The 26,029-nt window shown below is 41.8% G+C and overlaps 1 protein-coding gene across 8 annotated transcripts in view; it reads right to left on the reverse strand.

The window, feature by feature from the left end:
- Positions 1-26,029, reverse strand: part of Stard13 (StAR-related lipid transfer (START) domain containing 13) — a 390,686-nt gene that overhangs the window by 148,625 nt on the left and 216,032 nt on the right. For 4 of the 8 annotated variants that reach the window (NR_153382.1, NM_001359985.1, NM_146258.2 and 1 more), the window contains exon 1: positions 3,787-4,054. The exons of 3 other annotated variants lie outside the window; for them this stretch is intronic. Coding sequence is in view for 3 of the 5 variants with exons in the window: in NM_146258.2 (NP_666370.3) it covers positions 3,787-3,955 (169 nt within the window). In the remaining 2 variants the exon portion in view is untranslated. Of the gene's footprint in view, positions 1-3,786; positions 4,415-26,029 lie in introns of those variants that run through there. One more of the 8 variants, XM_030254505.1, reaches the window with a different exon arrangement.

Here is a 26,029-nt window from a genome sequence, read left to right on the forward strand (position 1 = left end):
ACAAAAACCTGAATTTGTTTTGCCGCTTTCCTCAGAAAAATTAGAAGCCACCAATCGACTCCACACCGCAGAGGTGCTGTGGTTCTTTTATGTGTTTTTCCTCACGTTGTGTTTTAAGTCTCTCTGTGTTCTATACAAAGAATTACTGACATGATTATAGAGAATTCTAAAGTAGGACCAGGAAAATCGTGTGTGTGTGTGTGTGTGTGTGTGTGTGTGCGTGTGTGATCAATCTGTCCATATTGCTCACCAAGAAGCAAAGGCCCAGTGGTGTTCTAGAAACTGCCACCATAGAGTCTGAGAGAGTATTGGAGCAGAGCCTAGATCCCCGACTTTTTCCTTTTGTTGATATATGTTACTGAAATCTGGGCTATCTCAGGATGGGTTTTGAGAATTTCAAATAAAAAGAAAAAAGATAGTCTCCCCCCCAAAAAAACCCCAATCATATTTATAGGTCTGCTTTGATTTGGCTTTTTCAAAAAGTGTGTGGATGTTATGTGAGACCATGATGTTCTGATATCCTAAGAGAGCAGCAATGGAAGTCCAGTTCTTCTACAGCATGAAGATTATAACAGCTACATTTCAAAGAGGCAATATGGCACAGAAACGCAATGGAATACTACCCAGCATTCAAATGGAAACAAGTTGAGTGAAAATACCGTAATTCAGATGGACCTAAAGGACGTTGGCTTAAATGAAATCATTCGGTCACAATAGACAGATACTGTGTGGTCCTCTGTATGCAAGGTGTGTAGCTAGAGTCTCGGTTCCAGTAAGACATAAAGGCCGTGGAGGTAGACTAGAGCAGTGGCTGGAAACACTGTAATAATGACCATTCAATACAGTTTAAATGGCTGCTTATGGTTGGTTTAAGATGTATATATTTCACTATAATAAAATTTAGAAAAAAAAATCCAGTTCTATTTTGCATTGGCATCACTCTGCCCTCACACCCAGATCCTCTTTTCTCTCTCTGCAGTTCCTCCTGGTGAGCGGAATAAGTAGTGAGGTCCTACTGAGAGCCATTATTGTTCCCTTTCTATGTCTCCCACAACAATTTCCTAATTGATTCCAGTAAGAACAGGTTGGTAAGGGTAGGGGTTGGAGCAGTGTGACTTCTGGGAGGTTCTCACTCTGCTCTGTGGCTCTCTGTTTTAAACCTCTCTCTTTTTAGATGGAATTAACTACAGAGCAGCCGTGCAAGAGGCTAGAGAAACAACGTGTGCGCAAGTTTTGGGTTATGCGACGAGACGAGCAAGCTCAGATTCGTCTCTGGTTTGGGTACCAGTTCGGATCTGAAGCATCATCAAAGGTTCCATTATTCCCTTCCTTGTTTTCCCTCCTCATGAGTGTATCTGCCTTTGAATCATGGCCATGCCATTCAATGATTAGCTCACTGGAATGAGGTCATCAGAGAGCAACTGACTTTCATCTGTAATCTTCCTACCAGCCAGGAGAAGCCACAGCCACGGTGTTGCAAATTATCTTTATACAATGTGCAAACGTTTCTCTGAGAGATCTAAAGGAGAGTGCTGGAAGTTTACTGCTGGGGCTGCATTTTAAGACACTGATTTACAAATATCGAGCTTACATTAACTTTATATGCACTTTTCTTTAGTTGGATAATGAAAGATTATTAGTAACTTAACTAGGTGTTCTGTACGACTGGGTACTAACCATCCAAACATACCAAAGCTCACAGTACACTGCTCCCACTATAGAAATAAAACCTGACTGGAAATCAGAGGAGGAGGAGCCAACTGGGACTCTAATGGGGTGCTTGCTCTCCGTACTTACATGTCTTTGGTATATTATAGAACCCCAAGCCTACTAGAGGGCCAGCGTTTTATCTAGCATTCATTATAAAAGCCCAAACACAGTACAGTTCGGTGAAGAGCACAAGTTTCAGGATTTGTGTTCAAATGCCAGTCCTCCTATAGGGATCTGCCTCTGTTTTCTCATCTTTACAATGGATCTAAAGCGGCACCTAACTATAAGCACTTTTTCTGAGAGAAAAATAAATTAGCATTCATAATTCTCACAGCCTGATATGTTGCAAATTTTAGCATCCTGGGCTGTGAGACCACACCAACCTATCAATATAGTATATCCAATAAAATCACTTTGTACCTGCTCACTAAACATTGTGCGATATTCACCCATCATGAGTTCTGGATCACTAGAGGTAGGATTCTTTCCTGTTTCCTACCTGTAGCTTTTAATGTTTAGGAATTCATTGGCTCCAATCATTCCATTACCCCATTAAAAACAAAACAAACAACCAAAAAAAACAAAAACAAAAACAAACAAACAAACAAAAAAAAAAACCAAGGAACCTCCTCACATTTTCTAAGTATGAAAAAAATAAAACACAGAAATACGGTGTCCATATATAAGAATGACCCACTTTCACCAAGAATGGTAATTCACCCAAAACAACCATTATCCCAAAGGAACATGTCAATGACTAACAATACATATAAAGAAGATTGGAAACTTCCAGTGTCCATAGGATTATATACCTAATGCCCAATACACTCCCATTGTAAGTAGTTTCTCAATAGAAGATGGAGCTGGTTCTTATTCTCAACTGAATGTATTTTTAAATCGAGCCACAGGGAATACTTTTGTTTCCATTCAAGTGAGACTTGCACACAGAGTTCATGGAGTGACTTAATATCCTTCCTGCAATCATACTGGTATGCCGCGCCAGTATCCTTCACACATAGCCAGTTCCTGAACCTTCGCAAACAAATGCCCATTTCCAAGGAAACAATCTCATTAAATGTCGCTGCTAGAATGTGTATTGTTCCTTTTGGAGACATTACAGTGAGATCTTTTAAGATTACAGACTTTAACTTCCCCTCTAAAATTCAATATAATCTCAAATTCATTTATCTAACTGGGAACGGTATTTTCATAATAGCTCTTGAAAATTCCTGGTAGGGCCAATGTAATAGTTTAGTTAGGTTTGTAGTTAAGAGCTAGGTGACTATTTACTGACTGTGGATGGATGTGTCTGTCTCTTAAATGGGTATCTTCAAATTTGTACCACACAGGGCATGTCATAAGCTTTAAGCCTTAAAAAAAAAATCCATGAGTTTTATTAATGTTTGAGGTACAAGAGTTTTTAATGTTTTCCCTTGAGAATAGAAAAGGATCACTTAGCAGCCTGTAATCAGTACTGTCAACCTGCCTTAGGAAACCAGTGCTCCTAAGTGTGTGTAGTCATAGGCTCTGTTTTGAGGTGAAGAGTCACATTTATCCTTTAGCAAGAAAACGGTGTCAACAAATCAGTGGTGACTATGCACACAAGCACACTGACAGGAAGAGACTGTAATTCAAGTTGTCAGTCCAATGGCCTTAAGCTTAGATTCTTACTGTTTTCCTTCAATGAAGATGTACTATAAACGCTGGGCCATTAGTCGCCAGCTCTCTCACTAATTAAACAAACAAGTGTCCACTTTTAAATATGACCACAGTATGAGTTTACCTGCAGAAAAGCTCCCCAAGACACACACTGAGTAAACCTTTCTCATTTGCTCTGTTGACACACAGAGGATTAGGAATTCATGATTCACGTTCTACTGGGGATATTTTCGTTAGTTATGAGGCGCTCGGTGCTGTGACAGACTGCTTAGAACCGAAGTCTAAAGTTATCTGAAAGAGTTCCACGCAGCGTGGCATAAGAATCCGTGCGGTGTACAGCGCAAACAATAACTTTGTAAGCAGCACAAGACAGAGCCAACAGAAATAAGCGGCACCTTGGCAGTGCCCGCAACTCACCTTGCTGGATTTTAGTCACTAGGTGATGGCGTGCTAGGATCCGGCTCATCCTGTAGGGAGAGCGTCTGGCAGTCTGATCAAATCGCAAGTACATCTCCTGGCTCTCAGGTGTCAAGGGGTTTAGATAGTAGCAGCCTGCAGCCGGCGTCCTGGGCACCTGGCTGAACATCTCGGGAGAGTTTCCACTGCCACCTCAGCTGCCGGTGGCTCTTCGCAGCTGTCTCCAGCCTCAGTCAATGGAGCCCCAGGAGAGAGCCACAGACCCAGCGATTTTTAAAAAAGAAAAAGGAGTGCCAAAAGCCACAAGTCAGAATTCCAACCCTTCGGGGCTCTCATGTGACCTCGTGAGCCAATCATAGGACAAGGAGAAAGTATTGGGCGTGTCCCGGCCGAACGCGACCGCGAGGCTGTACCAGCAGCTGAGGAGTTCCTTCAAGCTGCGCTTAAAGCTGATAGAGAATTGGAAGCGCCTGGGGCTGACTAAGCCCCCCAACCCCAGAGCTGAAAGAGGAGAGGGACACAGAAGACAGGAGAGGTCGAACAAGCCCTGGCATAGGAACCTTTTGAGGTCATGAAAGTTAGAGAAAGAGTTTTTGGCTTTCCTAAAGCCAGCAGCAACTAGGTTTAATTTGAAAAAAAAAAAAAAAAAAGAAAGAAAAAAAGAAAAAAGAAAAGAAAAGAAAGAAAAAGATAGCTGTGCTACCTGCAGCTGTGTATTTGAAACACACCATTTCAAGTTAAGTATGGGCCGCTGGGTATAAAATACTAGCCTCATTACAACGGAATTAATTAGATAAAACGTTTCCAAAGAAAAACAAACTTTTGGATCATATTTTGACACTAAAGGTCAATAAAGACCCTGTGGACCAACATGGGATGGGGACATCAAAGGCTTTTACAGAAAAGACCCAAAGAGACAACCTGAACTCCCTGCCACGCTCCTTTAATTTGTCTACTTCCCCCAGTTTTTAAACACCACTAAACAACTGCAAAGCGCTAGTCATATTGAAGCCGCTGCCAGGAATCACTACACAGGATGCAGGTGGCCTTGCAAAGACCCAGTATAAGCTGCTGATCCATGGGAATATAGTGGAAACTTCTAGTAAGTGCTTATAAAGGCTTATAGTAAGTAGTCAGATGTGAAACGGTCTCAATTTAAGAAGAAAACAAGAGAGAAGTCTACCACAGGGCTAGCGGAACATTATTTCTGAGAGAAATAACCAGAGAGACTGGTTTTAAAAAACAGAACCAAAATACCCAAACCAAACAACAACAGAAACAAGAGTCTGGGAGTCCTGACAGGAGAAGCTGGGGAGAGCTCTTTCTGCAGGAGAGTTCTGTGTCCACATGCATACAGGGGAGAGCCAGAGTGTGCCGGGAAAGAAACTGCTAGTCAGTTTAACCATAGCTGAGGAACCATATGAGAGCAGTCAGAATTTCTCCTCTCCAGTTTTTTCCTCTTTAGAAGTGTTTGATGCAAACAACAACAACAACAACCACCACAAAAGGTAGAAGAAACTTTACTGAATTCTAAGCCTGGAGCTGAATGAATAGAGTTCACACACACACACACACACACACACACACACACACACACACAGAGGTTGGTCTTACTTTTGACTGACTTAAAATGAAACGACCTAGCTTATAACTAGACACTTTCAGCAGAAAGTTTAATTGGGAGGCAGAGAGAGGGTTCAGTGGCTAAGAACGCTGGCTACACTCCCACAGTACTTGGTTGGGTTCCCAGCACCCAAACAGCAGTTCATAAGTGCCTATGGTTCTAGTTCCAGGGACCAGACAACCTTCTCTGGTGTCTGTGGGTGGTACACACACATGCATTCAGGCACATAGGCATACACATAAAACAAAGAAATTCTTAAAAAAGTTTAACACGACTCCAGTTAAGATCTTGCTTCTCATTGCTTCACTCTGCTCATCAACAATTAGTGCCTTTCCCTGTGGAAATCTTTGCTGGCCTGATTTTTATAATTTTCTCTCGTCGTCACAGTGAACGAGCCTCATTTGATGACTATAAAAAAAGAGGCAAGATAGTTTTCAGGCATAAAGAGAGACAATGTTACAGGATCGGATCATGGGCTTTGTGTTCTTATTGGGATCTGAAGAGTTTGTTCTCCCATAGATTTGTAGAAGGTACGAGGCATGTATGTAAGGCTTGATAGGTCAAAAGCCTCTGACTGAACAGTGGAAAGGTTAAACTTTGTAACACAGTATCAGATGCCATTAGCCAAGCTGACAGAACCAGCATTGGCTACATTGGCACTGAGACCCTACTTTGGGCATGTAGGAAAAAGCTTGACAGCTCAACACCGATTGGGGGTGGTGGTGGTGGTGATTAAGTCAGATGTGAGAAGTTATCATCTTCTCACTATGGGGGAATGGAAGATGGGTGGAGGAAGAAAAGGAAAACGAGAAACTGTGTTTCAAGACCCTAAGTAAGGCAGGAAATAGTGTGTAGTCACTTTATAGCTATGAGTAACCCTTAAAGGCTGGACATCACAGCTGCCAAGATTGTAATTCATTGCTCTCTTGGCTACATTTTTAAAATAAATGGAATGATTCTCAGAAGCTCTATAGTAACTGGAAAAAAAAATGCGACAATATTGCCCCTTGTCTCCTTGTTTGTAGAATGAGGAATGTGTTTTGAAAAAGCCTAGAATATCTTACTCTGAAAGCATCAAGATTGTAACTATGTATTATTTAACATTAACAGGAAAACACAAAGTTGCATAGACAGGCAATAAAGAACAAAAATGGAATTGGGGGAGGGGTTAAATCCTTGACTAATATAATCTAGAACAAAACCTGGCCTCTCAAAAGTCAGCTTTGTTTGTTTGTTTGCTTTGTTTTGTTTTTAAAAAAAAGAGCATCCAAGGATAAGAGCGGAGTCTCCTCCATGCCATATGCAACACCCTAAGGTCTTATGTTAGAGCCCAGGCAGTATCTGCCACCAATCAACTTCCTGCCATGTGTTTTTGCCGTCTTATATTTCTAGAGCAGCTTATTTAAGGTAGATGGGTGATACCATTGAGAATTGGTTTTACGGTAAGATATTGCCATTGCTGTGAAACTTTTGTGCACGAGTTGCTTTGATCACACAGTCCCCATGGGAAAATTCCAACAGAGGTGGACGGTTGTGTTCTGTTTAAAGCTGCTGCTGACCTCTCTGGGCTTGTCTGCCACCCTGTGTATCTTGGAGAGACCTGCCACTCTGCTCTGGTGAGCAAGTGAGTGAAGAATCAAGGACAAGGACTAAGGGAGGCAAGGGACCAAGAGTGTTGGGCACCTACATGCTAGGCCTCTGCCACTTACTGTTCCTGCTTATCAATTCGTGAAGTACCATAGTTTATGACAAAGGATATAGAGACCCATAGGGGTGAAGTAACGGCCCAGGTCATAAGCAGGGAAGTCACTGTGTGTCTCCAAGCTTGACTGATCCATCCGGCCTCTTAGGAGTGATGGCTGAACGCTAGACTCAGCTCAAAGGGAAGCAGCAGGTGCTCACACAGCCTGGTCTCTGTGACCATACTGATGCGGCTGTTTCCACTGAATTGAAATATTCCCTCACAGAGGGAACTAAGGGTGCTTCTAAGACTTCAGAAGTAAACTGAATTTATGAGGCCCGGAAAATTCAGAAGCATACAGATTCTTAAAGCCCACCAAGGTTATCTCAGCAGCAATAATGGAGGGGGAAACACACCCTCCCACTGGGATGGGCAGAGCTGCCTGAAGGTCCTGCAGAGAGCTGTACAGATGTAGCATGGCGAGTCTCCCAAGCTGGGTTGGGCTTCTCAATGATGAGGCTGTGTGCTCCTTTAAGTAACCTCTTACCCAAGGACCTATGAGGACCCTTTAAACTCACCTCTTCACCCAACCAGAGCGGGGTGGAATGATTTCTTCTAGTGGGTCACCACTCCATTGTCCACTGCTCTCTGCTTATTTCAAAGGTGATGGCAGTTGTCTGGCCTTTGCTGTGGTATTCATTCTTGAGGCAAACACTCCAGATGCAGTCAAAACTTTGAAATTTGATCTCTAAACAAAACCCCAGGATATTTAAAATGTCTGTGTCTTTTGATAGATGATCCCAGATTAACTCTCAATGGAATCCTGCACACGAGTAGCCAAAAGCTAGGAGTGATTTGATAGAAGCCAGGGAGTGCTTCCATCTCCTCCTTCACACACATTCCAGCCTCCTCAGCAGGCTTTCTATGTGGAGGGAGCCAAGGTACTGCTGCCAAGCTGGGGAATATTTGAGATACAAGTGGCGGCAAACAACCGCAAACTGATTTAAAAGGCTGCTTTGGAAATCATGTCATAGGTTCCAGGTGCATGTCAGAGTCCTCCTATGGGGTCAGCATTATTGTGATGTGTGTGCCCACCTCTATACCAATGACCTTCCTAGTCTAAAGGCATCACAAGCTTAATGGCAAGTGCAGTCAGGACAGTGATGCCAACATTCACAGCTATGGGTACAGCCAGTGGTGACAGGCATCATATTGGATCCTTTGGATCAGCACCCAGCTCCAGACAATGCCTCCCATTCTGAGATCAGGTGCTGTTTACAGTCTTAGTGTTGAGCATGGTCAGGGGTTCATTCACCAGGAATGCACCTTGTGAAGGCCCTGGGAATTATCAGGTCTAATTCAGATAGCCTGGGATCTTGTCTGTCCTGGCTTGATACCACAAACCTTATGTAACCAAGCCAAATCTCACTTTTCTCAGTTCTTTCATGGGTCAGAGATCCCCTCCTTTTCCATTCAGGTGGCTCGCCCTGGGGCTGGAGAAGACAGTTCAGCAATTAAGAGCACTGGATGATCTTATTGAGGACCTGAGTTTGCTTCCCAGCACCCAAATGGCAACTCATGATCATTGTAGCTCAAATTCCAGGGGATCTGACACCCTCTTCCGACATCCAAAGCATTACACACACATGGTACACATACATACATGCAGGCAAAATACCCAGACACATAAAAAAGCAGCCTACTGCCTTCAGAAACATCATCATAACTATTCTCTAGTTTTATTACCCAACAGTTCTGTGAACACTTGAGGCTCTTACTTGTTCATATGGAATCCACCTGTGCACTGAATATGTTGGGAGCAGTTGTAGATCTGGGTTTTAGAAGAGACATTATATGTTTTCTGATGCAGCTGATTAAGCACCACTGTACTTTTCCTATGGGATCAATTTGTCCTCTGCCTTCCCATTTAGCCCACAGTCTCTCACAGAGAACCCCAAGCTGTTTAAGAAGGTTTTTCTGTAGAGTTTCCAGCCAGTGACTCTAACTCTGCCATGGGGAGTCAGGCAGGACCAATCTACATCTTCTCGAACAGGAACTGTCCCTAGGGTGTGCTCAGCCATTATAGGTCATTTGTGAGAATCTTCTGAAGGCTAAATGTTTCTTCTCAGCCCACCTCACAGCATAACTATTCCTCGAGATGTTTGCTTTCTTTTGTGTTCACTTCAGTCTGCCCCCATCCCTTTGAAAATGTAGCACTTCCCTTAACCTCAGAACCCCAGATATGACAGAGCATTGCAGAATTCCTGACTTAACAGAACCAGAGTTTTGCTCTTGTGCAATCTGGTGTGACATTAGGGGAGGTTTTGTTTGTTTTAATTTCTGTTTACTTATTTGTGATTTCAGCCTTTGCGTCACTGCTGTAGGTGTGAGGTGGTCCTTGCCTGTGACTGACTCTGTGGGTGAAGATGGAAAAGAAAATCACACCATTACACTATGTTTGGTACACAGTGTGGGAGGCAATGTCTGTTGACCCAGACTGTCGATAGAAAGCGGTCTGGTATTTAGGTATTATCCTAATATCTGCCATTAGGTGAGTTTTCTCTGTACTTTGAGCAACTTTGAGGTCAAGGATGTAAGACCTTGAAGTTTTTGAAATCTTTGAGATGGTTTCAATTCATGATTCTTGTCTACAGCGATTTATTTTTATGTAGTCTCTTCAGATGGTAAACAAAAATATGTTTGATACAAAAAGCACAAAGACGTGTGCATTTGGTGGGCGGGAAGGTGAGAAGAGACAGAGGAAGGGTGAGAACATTCTTCAGAATTACAAGCCATGCAACCCTGTGTGTTTAGTGGGTGGCAATGTGACCGCTCCTTACCATACTCCTCAGCCATAGGAAAAGAGAGTTACTTCTGGCCTTTGGGAAAACTGTACATATTTTACATTTGTGGTGTAGTAGTATGACATATGTATGTACATTGTACTAATTACCACAGTCAAATTAACATATCCATCAATACCCATGGGTTAAGACTTGTAAAATCTGCTTTCTTATTGTACTGGCTGGTTTTGTGTGTCACCATGACACGAGTTAGAGTCATCAGAGAGGAAGGAGCCTCAGATAAGGAAATGCATCCATAAGATCCAATTGTAAGGCATTTTCTCAATTAGTGATCAATGGGGAGGCCCAGCTCATGGTGGTGCCATCTCTGGGCTGGTGGTCCTAGGTTCTATAAGAAGGCAGGCCGAACAAGCCATGGGGAGCAAGCCAGTAAGTAACATCCCTCCATGGCCACTGCATCAGCTTTGCCCCCAGGTTCTTGCCCTGTTTGAGTTCCTGTCTTGACTTCCTTCAATAATGAGCAACAGTATGGAAGTGTAAGGCCAATGAACCCTTTCCTCCCCAACAAACAACTCATGGTGTTTCCTTGCAGCAATAGAAACCCCAAGACGCTTACAAATTTTAAGTAAACAATACAGTGTGATTCACTACGGTCACCCCTGCACACTGATGTCCAGAATTTATCCAGCTGTGATGGAGGTGTCTCACCCTCTGATCAATGTCTCCTATCCTACCCATCCCCACTTTTACACTGTACACACGAGTGAGATCATGAGGCATGTTTCTCTGAACATCTGTCTTATTCTGCTTAGTGCAGCGTCCTCTGGGTTTGTCCACTGAGGGGCTCTGTGTGGCCTTTGAAGGGAATGCTTATTTATGAGAGAATACACGTGCAAGAATATGTGGAGCTTCTCCTGAAATTTCCTCTGTTGTCAGAGCTCGGCAACTATCAGAGACCACAGTGGCCTCTGGACAACCTCCCAGAGTGCCATTGTAATCATATTGAGACTCATGGCACAGACCTGTTTAAACAGACCAAGTACCGCGCGTATTGCCAGGCGTGGCTGCTTTCTCCTTAGCCTGCCCTGCCAGCGTGACTCATCACTAATCAATCACAAGAGAATGCTTCTGAGCAAAAGAAAAAAAAAGTGTTTGCTGCAAAGGACAGGACATCCCGGAGAGAAGCTCGCAACTTAAAATAAAATTAAAATACCCCCTATTCTATTTCCAGGCTTTGGGAGTCTCAGGGACTCTTCTTGATCTTGGCTTGGTCTCAGTAATGAATTACATTAAAAGACCTATTGTGGCATTTCATTAATTAATCAACTCTCTGTCAGTAAAGCGTTAAGGAGGGAAAGTGGTGTGGAATGCTCAATGCTTACAATTATTTTTTTTTAGAATTAAAAATGTATAGTATAAAAGTATAAAGAAACTATGTTAAAAGGTAGTTTTGGCCATGAGTGATGCTTTTTGGATTTATACTTTTCAAACATTCTGACTAATTGCATTCCTCAAATGATGAAAAGATGAAGCCGAACCAACAGGTCACACTGGAGGATGCGGAGGAGAAGCCTCAGCCTCGGGGAAAATTCCAGCACTGTCAGTGATGGAAAGCAGAGAGAGAAAGACATCCATGGGCCCAAAGATTGCAGGCACCATCCTTCCTGGCTTGGGCCCTGAGTACCTGACACAGTTAAACAAAATCCTGGTGTTCAAAACACTCAGAGAAGGGGAAACAGAGCCTACAGATTTCCTTTTCCAGACATTTGTTGTGTATATTTGTTCCTGCAAGACTGCCTCCACACCTAGGAGCTGGGTGCCCTGTCCAGAGAACTGACATGGCTGTGTCTAGTTGCCTGCACACTCATCTTCCCTGACCATGAGAGAAAATCTGCCTTCTCAGGATGCTACTTTTGCTCATATTGCTCTGTTGAAAAGCCTCAAGTACTGCCATTCAACTGATGTTGAAGCTATGGTGTCTCCCATGCCTACAAATGGTTTATACACACACATACAAGCATAGGCCTCTGTGCACATACACACATACACATATACACAAACACAAGTGCACATGTGTACACACACACACACATACATAAATGCATGCAAACACACATGCACACACACAAGTTGACCAAATAAATACACACGTGGATCAAAATCTAACCCAGGACAAAAAGATGGAAATTAATCTTGTGAAATCAATATCTAGTCTGCATGTAAAAAAAAAGGTAGGCATGGGGACACTTCTTTGTAATTCCAGATGTGGGAACACAGGGACATATGGATACCTGCTTGGGAAAGCTCTAAGCTACTGAGAGACCCCGCACACAGCACCACTGAGGATGTCATCTGGCTTTCACATGCTTGTACATATGTGTACACATGCATACCTACACACAAGCATTCACACAAACATGGGCACACACATACAAAATTATCATACAAGTTAGAGAGAGAGAGAGAGAGAGAGAGAGAGAGAGAGAGAGAGAGAGAGAGAGAGAGAAAACCAGCCCATAATCTTCCAAGTTCTAAAAGATCTAGCAAATTCTCAAGGCCCTCTGCTGTCAGGAGTTTGGTGACATTTTTGCAGTCAATCCTTCCCATTGGTATTCTTGTGTAACTTCCACTTTGGTTTTTTTTGCCTATTGGAAATGAGCTTAATGTGCAATCTATAGGTCATGTTGATCTTCTCATCAGCACCTTGGAAGTAGACCCAGTGTCTAGTAACATCCAAATTCAGCATTAAGAGCTCAAGTTTTATGTTACTCCTTCTGTGCTTACAGCACACTGTTGAAGTTAGGCCCTGTTCTGTCTCCCAGCTCCGGGCCCCCAGAAATAAGACTCAGACTCAAAGTATATTTACAAATATCTCGGCCATATAGATCATAGAGTCTACTCTGACTAGATCATAACTGAATATACCCATTTATTTTAACCTACATTTTGTTACATGCGTGGCTGGTTGCCTATGCTCAGGCACCAAGCATCTATGTGTCTCCTCCCCTCTTTTCAGGCTCCTCTCCCTTCTCTCCCAGAATGCTTTCTCCTCCCAATGTCCCACCTCTATTTTCTGCCTAAGCCATAGGCCATGGGCTTTTTCATTGACAGGTGAGGCATCCATACAATACACAAGATGATGTTCATCTTTCACCTTTTCCTTTAACGAGCACATAAGAACAAGAATCTTATTAATCACAAACCTACCACATAGTATCCATTTATAATTAAATACTTTAAACAGTTACTGGTAAAGAACAATTGTGGTGTTTCCTCCCTAGTTTGCTTTTATCAAAGGCTTGCTACTTAGAAACCCTCCTGGGCAGAATTCCATTGTTTCGCTCTACCACTGGATTTCCTGGACCTCCACACAAAGGAGCTATATTTGGGGGAACAATAGTCCTACAGCATACAGAGGTTTACAGTAGTGTCTGCTCCAGGACACTTGGCAAGACCACCTGACTGATCATCTCTGGACAAAGAATGATTAAACCACGACTACCCCTATGGACAATAATCATCACCCATTCTAGAGTCAATCTGTTTCCTAATTTATGATTTATATCTTGCTCGATTATTTCCTCTAACAAAAATGCTCCTGTGTAGATAAATGTATAGACCGTGCATCAAGCTGGTGAGGCAGGAGACTGTACTGTAGCCACCATGCTTGGAAAGGCTTGTACTATATTTTTAAGGAAATGAACAGCACCCATTAATGTGCATATCTGGATTTTTTTAAGTGGGTGAATCCTATAAATAACTTTTTATTCTTTACCCTCCAGCCAGATGCCGTTTAAAACGTGAATTGTCTCATGACAATATAAACGTTGTCTGAGGGAATGGCTCAGTGATTAAGTGCCTGCTGAGTAAGCATGGAGACCCAGGCTTGGATTCTCATCATCCACACAAAAAGCTGAGAATTCCAGCATGATCCTGCAACCCTGGCACCGTGGAGTGAAGACAGGTGGATTCCTGGAACCTGCTGGCCAGCCAGTCTAGCTAATTGCAGAACTCCAGCTTCAGTGAGACACTTTGGCTCAGAAAATGAGATTAAAAGCAATAGGAAAGAACACCAGATGCTGGCTTCTGGCTTCCGGCTCTACAGGCACTCCTTTGCATAACACACACACACACACACACACACACACACACACACACACACACACACACACATACACACCTTCCTGTAAAGGAGTTTGGGATGAAGAAATAGATGTCCTCAAACCCTAGCCCATCCATGTATGTTTCCTTCATTTCTAGGAATTAACAAGACATATAAATGATGTAGTAATGATTCATTAAAGTGTTCACAGATGGTCTATTTCTCTGAAAGGGGCAAGGAAGGGAGAGGGAAAGAAAGAGGGAGGGAGGTGAAGGTTTACAGAGGGAGACCATTTGCTTCCTAGGTGCCAGCCATCTGACTAGAATGCTTCTCAGTACAGCCCTTTCAGCTAGTTCCTGCCCCCTACTGTCCTGGGGGCCAAGCCCAGACCCTTGTGTAACTGAGGTAAAGGTTGTGCCCTGCCACTGTCCTTTTCATCTGAAGGTCAGGGAGGCAGCAAACACCACTGCTTGTTTAGTTCTTGGGAGAATATGCTGCCAACACTCTCGTGTGTAGATGGTTTTAATTTTTCCTTTGCTAACAAGAATGCTGGTGGCTCTTCCAGGCATTAGTTAACAAGATAAGAGTAAGGAGGCATCTGCCTACCCAGAAGCGGTGTTCTCTGGACTCCTCAAGGACAATGGCACTTATGAACTCACGGCATCATCATGGCATGCACAAGACACGTGCAAGCTCAAGCCAGGCAGAATCCCAGGATGGAGACCAGAGGTGGGCACAAAGTCTCACTCATGCCTAGCTAATGATGAGAGTTGTTCTTAAAGATGTGGTCCCTGGTCAGTTCGTCATACTCCTGGAGAAGATCACACTCCAAGAGTATATGGCCACACCAGCTGTTTAAAAAGAGCAAAAAGTTGGGTGGTGGTGGTGGTGGGTTTGAGCTGGGAGGGGCTTGGGGGAAGGGTAAATATGGATCAAATGCTCAAAGAATTTTTTTTTTAAGTATAAAATGCTCAAAGAATTAAGTTTAGAAAGAGAAAACTATCGCAAGAAAGAAAATCATTATGTGACTGTAAAAGGGAAATGATTTTTTAAAAAATTATATCCTTAGAATCAGGGCATGGTGGTGCACACCTTTAATCACAACATTTGGGAGGCAGAGAGAGTGGGATCTCTATGAGTTCCAGGCCAGTGTGGTCTACAAAGTGAGTTCCAGGCCAGCCAGGACTATACAATGAAACTCTGTCTCAAAAATAAAAACAAGTCCTACCCTTAGGAGTACAAGCCTTTTCATCTCTCTCTCCATCCGAAGTCACGCATCCCTAAGCAGTGGTTCACTTCATCAGCACAGACTCACACAACGTGGTCATTGTAGCACTGAACAGGACAGGCAGATTTAACAACATCCTGCTAACTCTTTTGTGATCCCAAACTTGCCTTGCTGGTTCCTCTTCTTTCATTATAATGAATAACAGAAATAAATGAATGTGAGCATTCATGGGAGATCATTAACATTCTGAGCTTGCTGGAAATAGGCTGCATTCTTAATCCACCTCAAATAAAATGTAGTAAGGAAGATGCAATACGTTCAGTCCCTCCTGTGCTAACACACCTCCGATGCAGCCCAGAGTATAAAAGGTGTAGGAGCCTATGTGGTGGCTTGAGTGAGTTATGTCCTCCATAGCCTCAGGCTTCTGGCTGCTTGATCCCAGATGATGGAACTGTTTGGGAAGGTTTAGGTGGCACAGCCTTGCTGGAGGCAGTATGTCACCAAGGACAGGGCCTTTGAGATTAAAACCCACTCTTGACATTTCCTGTTCACTCTCTCTGCTTTGTGCTTGTGGTAGAGGATGTGAGCTCTCTGCTTCCTGCCCTGGCTTCGATGCTTGTCATTTGCTGCCATGAGTACTGGCCATGAGAACTATAAGCCATAAGCCAATACAAACTCTTTCTTCTCTGTAAGTTGCTTGGTTGCAATGCTGTATCACAGGATTGGAAAAGTAACCAACACAGCATGTTTCATTGCTTTTAGTCTGAAGTAATTCCTTTAGTCAAAACTATTTACTGTATTTCTTCAGGATGGTGGGATAAAGTGATGAACCATTCATGAGCACTATGGTAGGTTAGGGTGGGACCAAGGTTCACTCTAAACATGGGTGGGAAGCAACTTTGTACATGAGACATTTTTTATGCTTTTCATGTAGGTATATTATCTTGTAAAGTCCCATGTAAGGAAAAAAAAACAATGCTACATCTCCAACTCTTTGAAAAACACTCAAGGCTCTTGATTTAAGACGTGTTCACTAAATAATTAGTTCCAAATAGAATTTTCAAGTTGTGCCTGAGCCATCACACGAAGCATATGTTTTTCTTTAATGTACATATGCAGTGGTAACTTACAATCACCAAACCATTTTTACTGTTTATCCATGCCTTCATTTATTCCTGTGTTCAAGCCTAGTTGTTTTTTTTTTTTTTTTTTAAATCTTCACTACATTTTATTCCTTTGTGAGTGTGAGTATGGGTGGAGGTAAGGAGTTGATTTCAACTACATGCCAGCTCTGGAGATTGAACTCAGGTTGTCTGGCTTGGCAGCAAGGTCCTTACCCACTGATCCATCTGGCACATCCAGCCCATGCATTCGTAAGGAACAACGACCCATTTGACTTAACAGGAAAATACTATGTTCCTCTTTTCTTTCTCTCAAAGGCCAGTTGCAGGTTTCAGATGTCACCTTGCTGGGGAATAGAGTTTTTCAAGTCACAATTCCCTTGGTAGGGACAAATGTGCCTAAACTACAGGCCCTGAGAAACAGAAATTCCTGTTCTTCCCTCCTTCCTGACCCTAGCCATACCTCCCCACCTTGCCACTTTCTGTGAATCTACCCTATTTTGGCAGCTCCACTTGACTCCTTACCTCAAGTTCAAGGCCAAGAGACAAGTGTCATTAAAACAAGGAGAAAATAAGAAATGGGGTGGTTCCCAGTGTGCTTTGCAGGAATGCTTTCTGACACGTGTGGTGATACTCTGTGCTATGTGGGCTCATTCCTTCTGGATGAGTCAGCGCAGAATGTAATGCTAATTCATTCGAGCAGACATGTGGCAACATGGCTTTGCTCTCCCAATCAAAACAAAGGAAAACTTTGCAAGATAAGTGAGAATAGCTGTCTGTTGTTAGCGTCAGAGACAACTTTATTTGGGAACACGGTATTCAGACCCAAGCAACAACAAAACCTGTAATAATAAACAACACACATTCCACGCAGAATGAAGAACCATTTACCTGCTGAGACAGATTTAACAGGGACTGACTCAAAATCTTTTTCTAAGCAACAGCATATTTTGTAGGTGGTGACGACTCTTAGCCAATTTAAATGAATTTCAGAATGCTTATATTTGAACTATTAGAACTTAAGTTCTGAGCCCGATCTTATGATTTATTTTTAATTTCCTTGTAAAATGACCATCTTTGCCATTGGACATCCATAAGAACACTGTAAGTCATCTGGGAACAAGTATGTTTAAGGATTATTTGAGCAACTAGTAGAGGGAGATATAATTGGAGATGTCATTTTTGCTAAGTTTTTCATTTGTGTGTTGCCAGGGATCTGGTTTTAGAAAAACAGGACTTTGAAAGAAAGAGTCCTTACTCCATGAGTTACTAAACTCATGGCAGTGTAACATGAATACATGCTTGCTTTAATAATAGAAAATTATATGAGTCCCGTAAGTAAAGACAGAAACTGCCCTGAATCTTTCCATTTGTGCATCCTCCTGACACCCCAGTCTGAGTTCAGCAGCCCTAAGAGCTTGCCTCCCATCTTGCTGAACTTTCATGTCTGGACATCTTTGCCTGTATCCTTTCTCCATCCAATCCTCTGGTAGATTTATATCTAATCTGTTTATTTTTTTTTTTTTTGAAGCAACTTCTCTCTGGAAGACCATTTCACACCTACTTGTCCAAATTCTACCTTATAGGACCTTCACAGCCCCATGCTGATTTTCTTTTATTCAGCTGGCATGCAGTACAATTCCACTCTTTTTTTTTTAGTGTATTAGTAATAAAATTGGCACTGTGAGAGAGATAGTAGTGATACTACCAATGATAAAGAGTCGAGACACTCATCCGCATCTCCTTTCTCTAGGGCAACCAGTAAACCTTCCTTATAGAACTGAATGCAGAGCTGCAAGTCGAATTTGAAATGCTTAACTTGTGCTTAGTATAACAATCTGTTCTGTTTGCCCTAAGCATTTATTTGACTATTGAGCCATCTCTGTCTGTTTAACAAATGTGCTTTTAATACTTTTGTTTTGGATTTCAGTCTTCTGACAGGTGTCTCTGTCACATATGTAGCTGTGGCCCACACGGTCTGGAACTGTAAGTCATCCCTGCCCTCAGTGCGTTGATCTGGAGAGTAAGATGTGGCAGAGCCACATTATGTGGTGTGGGCCTGGTATCTGGAAAGAAATCCGTTTTTAAGGAATGTAGTGAGAACAAATTGAATTATGAAATATGTCAAGCCACACCCAGACCAAGGGATAAGATCTATACTAGCACCCATGTGTATAAGCAGAGACACCATATAAACTCCAAGACTGGAATATCCAACGAGGACTATCCCAAGAGCAAGAGACAAAGCAGCCATGGGTCATCAGCTACCCCAAGGCACTGACAGTAGAATTCCATGATAGGTGGAATGCTGTAGTAGGCTTGGGAGAAATGTTCAGACATATTACCAAGATAAGGACTTTATCATAGCACATTGTGGCAAAAGGCCAGTTCTCTGAATCAATACACAGAATGAGAGTTGAAATGATTATGACTGTAATTAAGCACTCACATCATGCCAGGATCTTTGCTGTGTATGTTTCTTTCATGCATATGTTCAGTGAACCCTTGATAAGTGAATGAAAACAGTACTTCTTTTAGTTATTATAACAACCAGTGATACAGCCAAATACCAAGTGATGTCAGGATTATTATCTCCATGCTATGAAGAGAGAGTCATAAAGTTAAATGGGAGAGTCAAAATTTACTCCCAGGCTAGTCAGAACACCAAAAGCTGGTATATACTTCTCCAGTATAACAACACTTCCCGTAAAGCACTGGTACTCTATGTCCTATTGTGTAATAACGAAGTTCTTGAGACCAAAAGTTATGCCACTTATAATCACCCTGTCTCATAGTATAGCATGTAGAATACACATGATTTACTGAGTTAAGAGGTCAAAGAACGAAATAACAGTAATATAAATAGTGAACAGATACTTTTGCAAAAGGTTTGGGAGAGCACGTCTGTTCAGTGGCAGATCTGGTTGGTGTGTGTGCTATATAACATCCTTGCAAGGAGAAACAATATAAGACATTTTGGAAAATATCCTGCCAAGAATTTTTTTGATGTCAACTAGAGTGATTTTACTTTAGCTCCCCTTGGATGCCTGTCTTTGTAATACAGATGTGAAGTGAAAACTACAGAAACATGAATTGATGCGTAATGGCTCCTGGCAAGACTTCACTTTTCCACTTTCCCCAATTCATCAAATCCTTCCATGGGGCTGAGAAGGATTTTCAGGAATATTCAGTATGATGTTTTCTGAACATCTGGTCGACCTCTTTGGTTGGGTGTTAAAATTAAATACCACAGCTCTGAATGCATTTGCATACATCAGACTTGGAGTTTTATGTGTAAACAGAAGCTTTGGCTGTCTGAGAGGATGAGAGCATCCCTAAAGTGCTCTGGTTGATAAACCCATCTTCTATGAATAACAATGGTAATTATAAACTCGCCATGGTATCTTCACAGTTAAGTGAACCAATCTTTGTAGGACTTAGAATCTGTGTTTCTTTAAGACATAGAATTTCAGACTCTAGGACATTTATTTTATAGACCAAGAATATACATATATATATATATATATATATATATATATATATATATATATATATATATGAATGAAACTTAAATTTAATACCTTTTAACTTTGCTAAGTCAAAGTATTCAACACCTCCATCTTTTTATTAAAGCAACAAACATGTTAACCATCAAAAGGGAAAGGTCAAAACTCTCATAGTAAAAAAAAAAAATAATACAACATAATATTTCCCCTGTAGAATCCCATATATAGTGTAGAATAGAGTTTATTCAGGGCATGGGAAGGGGAGTTAAGGAAGTAGAGGCAGAGAAAGAAAGAGTGTACAGAAGTAGAGGCTGGCTATGACCATGTAACCAAGGGGAAGGGAATGGGGAGAGAGGGGGAACAAGAGGGAGAGGCAAGTGAGCAAGAGGCAAGAGAGAGAGGAGGGGGCAAGCAGCCCCTTTTATAGTGGGCCAGACCAACCTGGCTGTTTCCAGGTAACTGTGGGGTGGAGTTTTGACAGAATGCTAACAATCAGGAAGCAATACTTGATGCTCCCAGATAGTGTGATTTATCTCTAAAATGAGTGCTAGGGGCTATGGACTTGCCTTGCATATTTGTGCTACTTCTAGCTAGTAACTGTGGCTGCTTTCGAACTCAGGACTATAGAGGCACTGAGGTCTTACATAAGTGGGAATAATTGGCACGTACACATCTTTCATTTAAAGTCACATGATGATTATGTAAAGGTCATGCAGGCTTTAGGGATCTTTGCGCCCTATTTTCTACCTTTCTTCCCAGTGAAAACTCTTATTCCCTTAGGCAGCCTTTTGATATACTTGATATCAGTCACACATGGTTTGCTTTCCTTATCAGAAATATGCCTCAATTCTTCTTCCTGAAAAAGGTCCAGTGAGAACACAAGTGTGTCTCCTCTTTGTGTAGTCCTCTTACTCTTACAAAGCAAGGGATTTGTCCATCACAAGTAATGAACAGAAATCCTGCGTGGTGGTGGTGAGGGTTTGAATAAAATCAGCACAACAGGGAAGGATCTGAGAGGGTAAAGTGTTTGCTGTATGAACAAGAAGAACTGCCTTTAGTTCCTCAGTAGCCAAGTAAAAGCTGGACACAGCACCAAGTGCCGTAATCCTAGCAACTGCATAGAGACAGTTGGCTCTCTGGAGCTCACTGGCCAGCCTGTGTAGTCAAACTGGTGAGCTTCTGGTTCTAAGAGACCTTGTCTCCAAAAATAAAGTGGACAGCAATAGAGGGAGATACCTGATGTCAGCATCTGCCCACTATATAAATTTGGAAACATGTATGTGCATCAACACACATGCATATACTGTACACAACAGAAATAAAATGAGCAGAATATGATTAATTTATAATGTGAAAATTATGTGACAGAAACTGCTCCAGAATGGGTTATTGATGGCAACATCGGGTGAGTGGTGTGTATTATCTTCTCTAGTAAATACATGAGAGAAAAGAAGTCCAGAATTCAAACAATGATTTGCTTAAGGTCATGAAAACAAGAATGGGTGAGCATAGGTTTATCTTTTCAACCTACTGTGCTGCCTCTGGACTGGACCACAAGTTACATATGTACTATGACTGAGCACAGACTACAGCACCTACAGAGGTCATTGCATTTACTTCTTCAACCTCTTGTTGATCACCAGCCCACTCTGTGAGACAACAACATTTGCCAAGTAATCTCCATCACGCCAGTGCAGTGATCATCTTTTGGCTGTTATCATTCCAGAACTTTTAGACAATTGACACCCAAGACCAGTCTCTCCTTATTCAAATTCTTTCCTTACTTGGCTCTGGGACGCCATGTTTCCTGCTGCTTCTTGGTAAGCTACTGTTCTTACCACTTCAGGATCCTTGATGATGCTTCCCAGGGGCTAAGGCAGAATTGCTATAGGGCTCACTTCTTAGTTCTTCTCTTCTTTTTGTTGCTTAGTTACTCAGGGAACCTCATCCAGCACTAAAGGCATCCTGGTGATTCCCCAAGCTATATCATGTAGTCATATGGTCTTCTCTAAACTCCAGACTCATATCTTAATTGCCTGACTAGGTCTCTAATGCCCTGAAAGCTGTGTCCACCTGCCTTTCTGTAGGTTTATAATCTATGGGCTTAAATGACCCCATTATGTGCTTGTCTTTTGAACCAATCTTGGAATAATCATCCTACAACTAGCCTACCGGTAAGCACCGGATGGTGCTTTCCAAATGCAGTCTAATTAGATACCAGTCATCACTTCTGACTTGATCTACTACCTGCTGATTTCTGTAGCAGCCCGTTTTCACTCTTGTTCTCCACACTTTCTTTGTTTGGACCATACTCCAGAGGCTCATCTCCTCCCTTCACTTACACCTCTTCCCATGTATCTCCATCCTTCATGAATCTTCCTCATGCATCATACACTTCCGGTTCTCTACAATCTGTTTATATTTCCTTCACTTATACTTAGTCTTACCAGATGTTATGGTAGATGTTTATTGATTTATTGCTCTGTCCTCTAGTACAGAGTAAGCCCTCTCCAAGGGCAAAGATTTTATCTCTTCAATTTTCTTATTATAATAAAGGCACTTGGTAAGTTTTCTTGAATAGACAGATGAATAAATGAATACGTCTCAAGATTTTGTTTTTAATTAACATATAATATTATTTCTTATTTGTGGATCAACATACCAGTGATTTCTTTTTAAAAACTGAGCTAGGCCTCTGTCTTTACTAAGTAGTATATACATTAAAGGATACAATAAGATATTATTCCTATCTCTTTATAGATGAGACAATAGAGATATTGTTTTAGTCCAATCATTTGGAAGACAATACAACTAGCAATCAACTCCCTCATTTTTGATTCATAAAGAATTGGCATTCATTTTAATGTAGGAATGAAGGTGTTGACAGGATTCCAGAACAATTCAGTTCAACAGATTGTGTAAGACAATGGAATATTCATGTATAAGAATGCATGTAGACCCTTAGTTGACATCATTCTCATTAGGTGTGTGTGTATTCCAAATATATGTTCAAAAAGAATACACATCTATTCAAAATGAGCTAGAGATGCAAATATAAGAAGTAAGATTAGAAAATTCTTAGGAAAAATAAGTCTAGGGATGGAGAGATGGCTCAGTAGTTCAGAGCACTGAATGTTCTTGTAAAGGTCCTGAGTACAATTCCCAGCAACCCCATGGTGGCTCACAACCATCTGTAATGGGATCCGATACCCTCTTTTGGTGTGTGTCTGAAGACAGCTACAATATATAAAATGAATAAATCTTTTTTTAAAAAAAGTACAGATTCTGATAATCTTGGGCTAGGCCTTTTTTCTTTCTTAGAAAAGACATATGAAGCAATAAAAAGAAATAAATAAATTGGACCTCATTGAAATACAAAACCTTGTGTCTGGCAGTGTAGTATCAAGCAAATGAAAACAGGATCCACCAAATAAGACAGTCACAAGAAATTTACCCATTAGACTTAAGAGTTCAGAAACACTAAGAACTCTTACAGCCCCACGAAGACAAACAATACAGATGTAAAAGTTAAAGAATTTTAATTTATTCGTCCCTCAAGACATTCACACAGATCCTCTGGGAGATGGTATTCACACTTTCTCTAGGATGGCTTCATTGAAAAAGCTGGTCAGGTGTTGATTAACCTATGGGGAAACATGAGCCCACTGCTGGTATAGAAAGAAAGGAAGAGAGGGACAGAGGAAGGAAGGGAAGAAGAAAAATGTAAAATGCTAAACCTATCCCCACTTCCTTAAAAAGTTAAATATGAAGTTGCCACACAATCAAGAGGGTCCAACCAGTCTATTCAAAGATTTGTGTCCATTGTACAACTGTTTACATGAAACACCTGGAATATCCAGATACATCTGGGCAGGGAGCCACTTCAAGATTTCCCAGGTTTGAGTAAAAACCAACAAGATGTAAATCCTGGGATTTCCTTTAGGTAAGGGTGAGTGGACATACTAAAAACCACTTCAGTGTGTACTTTAGAAGGGTGCTCACTTTATGTGAGTTGTTTTTCCATATGCCTTTCTTTCTTTAAAAAAAAAAAATCCCATGTTACCTTATTTTTTGAGACAGTTTCTCACTTGCCTGGATGCTAGCTGTTCAAGGAGCCCTAGGGATACATTTGTATCTCACCTCCAGTGGCTGGGATTACAGGAAAGTACCACCAAGCTCTGCTTCATATGTGGGTTCTGGGGATCCAACTCAGGTCTTCCAGCTCTCATGGCTGACACTCTAATGACTGAGCCCTTAGTAGAGCTGCCGAGGGTTTTTAGGAAGTGCCTTGAATACAGCACATCCTGTACCCAAACGCTTTGATTTCTAGTACTTTCATAAGAAAACAGTGATAATATGCTGGGGTCCAGCCTAGACAAGAGTTGGGTGTTGTCAAGGACTCAGGATACCTGGTAGGTCAATAAGAAAACACACAACTGAGATGCAATACTGACAGGCTGGTGTTTTGGCATGTGAGTCCTTGAACTCGGGAGTCAGGGTGCTCTTCTAGACTTGACTCAGTCCCAGTCTTCTATTGAAATCATACAAGGAAATTGGATTACAAAATTCACATGGGGGTTGATAAATGCTTCTCTATTTTTTTGTGCCAACATTTTCTTGTGACACAAAGTAATACAGATTTAGAAAAGAAAAAATGGAACCATACAATCTCAGACACAAAAATTTTATAGCAAGCACAAATTTTTTATATGTCCCAACCACCAGTCTCTGGTGAGGTTGGGGGTAGCAGTATTGTGGCTACAAAATCAGTATCTTTCAGACATATGTGAGACAATACCATTTCATAAAAGGGCAAACATGAGGTCATACTGCTGACCCTGCAGTCTTTATAATTTTTGGACCCCATCTGTCTGTCTACAGAATCATCCTCAACTAACCTGTATAGAGAATTCCTAGGGGGCTGCCACCATTGTCCTTAAACCCAAGGAACCCATTGCTAACTTTCTGGGAACTATCTGTATGTTATTCCATACTCAAGTTTATAACAAAAATATCTTATTTTTATTATACAGAATTGAAACTAAGACTGGGGCAACAGCTGCAGAATTACTCATCTCTGCCTGTGACTCTAGGTTACTTTCATTTCCACTTAGAGCGAATGACTGTGACATACATTTCTCTTGAATTCATGAATAGCCTTCACTTTAATATTATTGGTAACATCTAATTTCTGGATATCAAACAGGCTCCTACTAGATCTTGCCAGGTCACTAAATACTGGTTTACTCAAGAAAGAAAGAAAGAGCCAGGCAGTGGTGGTGCACACCTTTAATCCCAGCACTTGGGAGGCAGGGGCAGATGGATCTCTGAGTTTGAGGCCAGCTTGGTCTACAGAGTGAGTTCCAAGATAGCCAGGACTACTCAGAGAAACCCTGTCTCAAAAAACCAAATTCAATCAATCAATCAATCAATCAATCAATCAAAAAAGAAAGAGAGAGAGAGAGAGAAAGGAAATAGTAAATAGATAAAAAAAATACTAAGAATAATTGCAGAAATGACATCATGAGTTGCTTGAGCCAAAGAAGCAGGCCTTGGGGCCACTCAGTACTTAAATTGGGGCCCACAAGAGGCCATGGCCTCACGCTCTGAAACACAGTAACCCAGCAGGTTATTCTTCCTTGTCACCAGGGTTCCCAGGCATCTCAAGCTTAATGTGGGGTGTCTCGAACAATAATAAATACTAAGAGCTGTTACCTTTCTCTTAAAAATATTCTCTCACAAAAGGATTATCAGCTTCTTTTTTTGTTTGTTTTTGTTTTTATTTTTATTTTTGTTTTTGTTTTGTTTTTGAGACAGGGTTTCTCTGTGTAGCCCTGGCTGTCCTGGAATTCACTTTGTAGACCTGGCTGGCCTCGAACTTAGAAATCCACCTGCCTCTGCCTGGGATTAAAGGCATGTGCCACCACTGCCTGGCAGCAGCTTCATTTTAAAGATGAAAAAAGTGATGGAGTACCCAAACCACCAACCAGAGAGCAAGCAGAGGCTGAGCCTCAGTCTCCCACACAGATGTAGCTGATGTGCAGCTCAGTGTTCATGTGCATCCTGAACAACTGGAACAGGGGCTGTCCCTAAAGCTGTTGCCTGTCTGCGGGATATGCTCTTCTAGCTGGGCTTCCTTGCCTGGACTCAGTGGGAGAGGAAGCCCCTAGCCCTGCA

This window comes from Mus musculus, chromosome 5 (assembly GCF_000001635.26).
Source record: "Mus musculus strain C57BL/6J chromosome 5, GRCm38.p6 C57BL/6J".
In the NCBI taxonomy this organism is placed as follows: domain Eukaryota; kingdom Metazoa; phylum Chordata; class Mammalia; order Rodentia; family Muridae; genus Mus; species Mus musculus.